Source organism: Punica granatum, chromosome 1 (genome assembly GCF_007655135.1).
Source record: "Punica granatum isolate Tunisia-2019 chromosome 1, ASM765513v2, whole genome shotgun sequence".
Lineage (NCBI taxonomy): Eukaryota > Viridiplantae > Streptophyta > Magnoliopsida > Myrtales > Lythraceae > Punica > Punica granatum.
In genome coordinates this window covers 11,423,601-11,430,594 of record NC_045127.1, presented here as the reverse complement: position 1 = coordinate 11,430,594, position 6,994 = coordinate 11,423,601, and the positions used below count along the sequence as shown (strand labels likewise).

General features: G+C 36.9%; 1 protein-coding gene across 1 annotated transcript; it reads right to left on the bottom strand.

Annotated features, from left to right (window-relative positions):
- Positions 1-1,504: 1,504 nt before the first annotated feature.
- LOC116210613 (ethylene-responsive transcription factor RAP2-3) lies at positions 1,505-4,585 on the bottom strand. The gene is made up of 3 exons (XM_031544556.1): positions 4,325-4,585; positions 2,724-3,110; positions 1,505-2,116 (listed from the first exon to the last, which is right to left on the bottom strand). The coding sequence occupies exons 1-3, from the start codon at positions 4,506-4,508 to the stop codon at positions 1,851-1,853; spliced, it is 837 nt and encodes a 278-aa protein (XP_031400416.1). The 5' UTR covers positions 4,509-4,585; the 3' UTR covers positions 1,505-1,850.
- Positions 4,586-6,994: the final 2,409 nt, after the last annotated feature.

Sequence of the window (6,994 nt, the reverse complement as noted above, 5' to 3'; positions counted from 1 at the left end):
ATTATGCCATAATATACCCCATTTGTCTCAGTTTCATTAATGTTCACTAGAAAGATCACGCAAGGGAAAAGAGAATTCATTCTATTTGGCATATTATGAAGAATATTTATCTCAGCTTTAATATATTGTACGTGGATCATACACATTTTATTTTCTTTCTTGTGACATAAATTTTCTTTTGGTTTCATAATATAAGCATACTCCTTTTTTCACTTGTATATGGGTCTGTGTGTTTGAATCTATAGATATACATGTCGATCAATCTTTTAATTTTAAATCAATTACAATGGATGGCCATGACCTAGCTAGTAGGGTAAATTACTCTGGCGGCATAAAATCTTTCATCGATGTAACATTATGGTAGAAAAATTCGTAATAATTTGATACAAAACTTTTTAATATGTTACAATCATCGATATTCCATCAATGCTGTCAATATTTGTGACGTGACAAATGACATGGCAAATGTTTTGTAAAAAAAAAAATTGTACTAAAGTGTTACACTAATAAAAGGCTTTGTACCAAAAGTGTTTGGAGCCTTTAAATCATTTCAGTATGATTGGTGTACTACTTCCCATTTCTGCCAATTAATCTTTTTGCAATTTCTTTTTGGGGTTTTTACCTAAAATGACCAATGGTTTGTCCGTTTTGTCAAATCTATCATATGCTTTTTTTTTGTCAAATCTATCCCATAGTTTACTTTTTGCATCAAATCTATCCCGGCGTTATCTTTTCCATTAACATCTAACGGCTGTGCTGACGTAGCACGTGGAGAGATAGTGGGCCACACTTGCCACGTAGGCGCCACGTCAGCACGGCCGTTAGATGCTGACGGAAAAGATAACGCCGGGATATATTTGATGCAAAAAGTAAACCATGTGATAGATTTGATAAAAAAAAACATATGATAGATTTGACAAAACGGATAAATCATGGGTCATTTTAGGTAAATACCCCTTTCTTTTTTAATCCCCCTCAATTTGGAAAGCTTATCTGCTTCCAATTGTACCATCCCGAGATCCAAATAAACACAATTGTCTGCAAAATGTAATATAATCAACTGTACCCTAAAATTATTGACTGCAGTCAACTGTGTTACATTTTATAATCAACTGTATTTATTTAAAGTGTTACATTTTGCAGTCGACTGCATTAATTTGTAGCTCTTTCTAGATGATACAGGGTGGGACTGGATAAATTTCCCCCAATTTGCTCTTAGTGGTGATTCCCACTATTTCTGATGATATCAAAATTGTAAGAAATGGATAAAAGAAAATCAGTAATGACTTAATTTAGGGGACACTAGTGATGATGCATGCATCAATTCCCATGAGATCACAAAAGCTCTAATTTGTCCCAAGAGATTAAAAAAAAAAAAGGACGACACCATAGCAAAAAAGTTTTTTGTTTTTTTTTATTAATGACAACGCATGCAGATTAAGAACATCGCACCAGACCAAAACAAAATTAAATTAAATTAAATTAAGTTAAATTAAGAACGTTATATCATAGAAGAGAATATGATAATTATTAGTTAAACAATATTTACACGCCATAGAGAAGGTTTTTCCACGACAAACCAAAGCCGAAACATCAACGCACTGACACTGCAAATACATATACACCACAACCAAATTCAAGCGTACAATCTCATACATCTAGCACATATTTATATATTGTGCTATTTCCACGGTTCTCGTCGGTCCCCCTCCACGACCCCAAGATATCGCTTCTCAGGCTATTGGTTCGATTACTGCATATATAACACAGTCTGAGGCTAGCTATGGATTTGAGATCAGATGCATGGACGAACAGGACCTACGAGAGTTTAGGCACGTATGACCTTTGTTCTAGTAAATGAGTTGGTTATTGTACTGCTTGTGGTACTGGTGAGTGACCAAGTCTTCAAGCATCCACAGGTCAGCTGCCTCAGGTTCGATAGTACGACTGCACGGCCGAGGTTGCTCGGGTGCCAGCTCTTCTGGCTCCAAGCCCAAGAGCGACTCCAGGCTTGATATCTGCTCTTTCAGCTCAAAATCAGTCGAAGAAGTCGTCACCGATGATGATGGCGATTCGTCGACCATGCCCATTGGGTATATATCTGACTGGAAGTAACCTGAGAGACAAAAATCATAAATATAATGTCCATTGAGACAAAATTAGCATAAATGATACTATTGATCGTTTACCAAGCCGGGGAAAAAAAAAAAGACTCTTGATCATTTCATAAAACACACTTAAGTTTACAGTACAGTGGCACAAGACATCGATCTCAGGTTCTATTTTCATTATCAAATTACCTGCCCATTTATTAGTTAAATTTTCTATTTTCTTATACTGAACCTATTCGTTTTCATTTTAACTAGAAAAAAAAATATAAACCCTTATTTTAATTAGATACTATCTTATTATCTTATCATATGGTAACATGTAAAATTTCAAACAGTAAAATGCTCGGCCAATAAAGATTTGTCATTTTAATTTTTAGTATGTAAATAAAAAAATTATTATTGACAAAAATAATTCATTATTACTAAAAATAATATTTTTTATGTATCTTATAATATAATCCTGCATAATACTTCCGTTACACCCAAATCCTCTCCTTGTAGGCAGTCAATGTGATAACCAGCAGTTCAACTAACACGATATCTCGTAGACATTAACACATGAATTGTATAAGCACAAATGAAATATACTAGCTAAAGTAGCAAGGCACGTACCTGGAGGAGCATGCCCAGTGGGATCGAGGGGCCTCTTCTTCGAAGGCGGCTCTAACGGGGCTGGAGGGGGCGGAGTTGGCGCCGGTGGCTGGCAGTGGGGAGGGTATGAGAAGTTGAGCTTGGCCTTATCACCACGGATTCGCCTAGCGGCCTGGTCATAAGCACGGGCAGCCTCCTCCGGGGTGGGGTACGTGCCGAGCCACACGCGAACACCCTTGTGGGGATCCCTGATCTCTGCAGCCCACTTGCCCCACGGCCTCTGCCGGATCCCCCTGTACACGTTCTTCCGGCCCTTCTCGCCGCCCTCCTTCCCCGTGGCCTCCTCATCCGATGAGGACTTGTCACCCACGCGCCTCATCTTGCGCGTGGCCTTCTTGTCAGTTCCCACTGACAGATCCCAAACATTATTAAGAAAATAAAATATGAACTTAACGATAACCATAATTATGAAAAATTAGTGCCCTCCCGTTGCAACCAAAATCTTGATGGCACGGATCACTCTTAGTCATTCATAGACCGGGGAGGGATCGGCGTGAGAGTTCGTCAATCAGTTAATGGTCATGAACGACCCGATTTGATGCACCGGGTCCAGCGTGAAGTTTCTGATTTAAATCACAAATCGGATGATGATATGATACCCTTGATCACTTGTACATCACTTTTGAATTTTGTTTTGGAGTTCACATAGGTTGTTGTGAGATGAACACAACGGAATCGTGTGGTGGGGAAATTGATGAAATTCATTAAACATCATATATGTATATCATTGGACCCCATCTACGAATTATGAGGTTATTCGAGTGTAAGAATCTCGCCATAAATTCTCTGTAAGTGTGTAAAGAAAAACAATAAAAAATGAAGAAAATATGAAGGCTTTTTTTTTTCCCTGAGGAACTGTAGAATATGTCTGCTGTGCATTAATTTTGGAAGGATTTATTATTGCAGGAAAACAGCGGCAGCATGTCACCAGGCTGGCAAGGATATTTTAAACAAAGCCCATGAAAATGGATTTAAACAAAATAATAATAATAAATCTGCCAATATGTAGGAATTAAAGACATTAAAGGAAAAATAAGAAAAAGAATTACCCAAAAAAAATAGACAAGGAAAAAGAGTGGAGTTTTTGATAAGAAGAGTGGATTTATTATCTGTATTATGTCTTATCTATCTTCAACATCAACAGACCTCAATTTCTCCTTTTTCTGCCCTAATTATAAACAGGAAAAAAAAGATGTGCGATATATTTTCTGACAACTTTCATCAACTTCCTTTACTCTTCATCATTTCTAATTGAAAGAAATCATAAAGAATTTAACCTTATTTTCAAAATTATTTACTGCAACACGAAAATATACATGAGAAACAAAGAAGAAAAAAATAAAACCTTATACAAACAACATAAAAAACAGAAAAGCATATTAACCAAAAAAAAGGAAAGGCAATATTGACGAAAATTGAACAATATATATTCGATTAATATCCGGGAAAGGGCAACTAGAAGGAAAAGGTTAAAAGAAAAAAGGATAAATTATTTTTGTAGTTATTCAGTTATTCTTATTTTTTGTTCTGTGTAGAGATGAACAATATGGCAAAAAGCTTACCATCCTTGTTGAGTTGCCCCCGTGGCTTGGGATGGATTCTACCAGCAGGGAGTTGATTGGGTCCGTCAGGCAGGCCGAGGAGGCCGGAGAAGTCAGGGTCAAGCTCGGACCACAGTACCTCTGATGTCAGCCGGCGGCCACGCTTGGCCTCGATGAAGCCGGAGATTATTGCACCACCACACATCTTTATATTATGCTTCCTCTTAACTTTGGACTCGCAGGTCCAATTTGAGGGAGAGAGAAGGGGGCTGAGATGGGAAGTGTGGGGTTTTATAGAGGGGACGGTTACACCAAACGCTTCGCTACCAGACAAACGCGCCACAACTTTTCTCCACTTGGGCTTCTTTTTTTTTTTTCCCTATTTCTATTTCTTATTTTAAAGGGAAAATAATTTTTCAGTTAAAAATAGACGAGATTCACATGGGTTGATCTACAATACTTAGAGTTGAAGATGTTGTATGGTATATGCATGCAAGTATATTATTTGTAATTATTTCAAGTAAATTACTTGATTTTAAGTATTTTACTTACTTTTTTCCTTATTTGTTTGAATTATACATAAATTACTTGAAAATTTTCAAATTGAGTGCTAATGTTGCTATATCACACCTCTTTTTAATTGTAAATTCTATAATGGAACGCCACATTATGTTTCATAGTGGAACGCTAATTTTTTTTAATCGTATTCATATTAAAGACAATATTTTGGCTCATAGATCTTCTAATAGCGTTACAAATCCATCAGGTCACAAGTAAAATACAATATAATTAGAGGGTCGCTTACGTGTTGATGGCGTGTCGTTGATGTGTTTATAAAATTATAACTCACTTATATGTCTATGACGTGTAGCTAACGTGTCTGGATTATATTAAACAGATTTTCTTTAAAAATCGATTTTTATGGTCAAGTTCGGTGATGTGGAGATGATGAGTGACATTTCATAATGTGTTTGGTATATGTGGTGGGAAGATTTAGAAACAATGGTATAGTATTGTAAATAAAAATTGTGAAAATGAAAATATGAAGTACTAGAAAAACTAGGGGTGAAAATGTAAATAATGAACGGATAAGATTAAAAGTTGGTGGGATATAATGACTGAAATTAATGTTCTAACATGAAACACAAGTTGGGGTTTTGTTGTAAAATCTACCCTTTTTAATACAAGAGGAAAGAGGAAAATCTTGAAATATGTTAGAGGCAAAATAGAAAAAGATGGGGCAAAGATCACTTAAATGTCCACAGTTCGGTCCTTTCATGATTCAATCCCTAAATTTAATTTTAAAATGAAAACTTTGCTCTCGCAATTCATTTGCCATGTTGAGAGACTAGTGGATGCACTAAAGATACGTTTGGTTTGCTGGAATATAATCAATGCAGAGTAAAATGGATAATAATTAGAATTGAGAGGGAATAAAATTGAAATTATGATACAATTCATATTGTTTAGTTAGACGGAATAGAAAAATGACGAAAACTAGGAATACACCATAAAAAGACATAACTACCCATTTTTACAATATTTAAATAATATATCATATATATTTACAAAAAAAAAAGAAGAGAAAATTATGAAGAAGATGAACAGTATATGGCTCCAGCCTCCCGAGCATGAGCTCCTAAGCCACCTTTACCTACGTCTCGTGAGCACCCCGCGCTAACCTAGCCCGAGGGTCATGAGCCCTGATTTCATTGAGCTGGGGGCTTATGAACCCCCGAGCTGGGTTGTCCAGCCTGGGTCGAGATCTGTTCATGACCTTGAGACCATAACTAATCAATAAGAAGCTGTTGTATTATCTCTCCATTATTGATTAATTATGAGCACATTGTAGATAAAAAAAATACCAACTTTTTCAAGTCAAATCTGGAGGAGATCGGGAGCCCTGGGTTCATGGCCGAACCATCCCATCTTGATCTCACTCTCCTTGGTCAAATATGGCTTCTCTGAGGTCGAGTCTAGCTTCGTGACCTTGCGACTGGCTGGGAATGATGGAAGCCATCGTTGGAAGTGGAGCTAGCGATGGTGGCAACGGAGGGGCGGAGCAGCGATGGCGGCGGTGGTGGAAGGGCTGAGAAGGGCAAGATGGTTATTGTGCTATCTATTCCCAATGGGAATTGCTGTAGAGGAGGGAGGAGTAGGGCATGCGTATTCTCTCTCCATGGAGGATGAGAGGCCCCATCCAGAATTTTTATTCCCATTCCGGATGCAAACAAACGCGGAAAATGTTGTTTCTCGTGAAATAGATCCAGAAAGGATTGACATTTCTGGTCAACCAAACATGCCATGACTTTAATATTCATCGGTGATTAAAAGTTAGCAAGTAAACTAACAATCTATTACGGGTTCTTGGTTATTCTCGTATATATGGCAAGTATGGTGGGGTTTTCCACCTAACCCCTTTTTTTTCTTAATATATATTTAATATTTTTTAATATTAGCATAAAAAGTTCTTTTTATGTGCACCGCCTGGCACATAGCTTAATTAATTCAAATTAAGGTTGTGTCAGTCCACTTAAGAGTATAGCTATTGTGATCTTAGAAATGTGCTAACTTTTATGTATAACACGTCAGCCTATTGATTGAGACTAATTCTCACTTGGACATTGATTTAACCATATGACCAAAGGATGCTTTATGAATATCAAAACTCAACACTTTAAGTAAAATTCT

Bases quoted from the DNA above. Each gene is read 5' to 3' on its own strand.
- LOC116210613 (XM_031544556.1), bottom strand. From the start codon at position 4,508: ATGTGTGGTGGTGCAATAATCTCCGGCTTCATCGAGGCCAAGCGTGGC. The intron at 3,111-4,324 runs GTAAGCTTTTTG...GGGATCTGTCAG, and splicing joins GGGGCAACTCAACAAGGATG to TGGGAACTGACAAGAAGGCC. The intron at 2,117-2,723 runs GTACGTGCCTTG...TTTGTCTCTCAG, and splicing joins CACTGGGCATGCTCCTCCAG to GTTACTTCCAGTCAGATATA.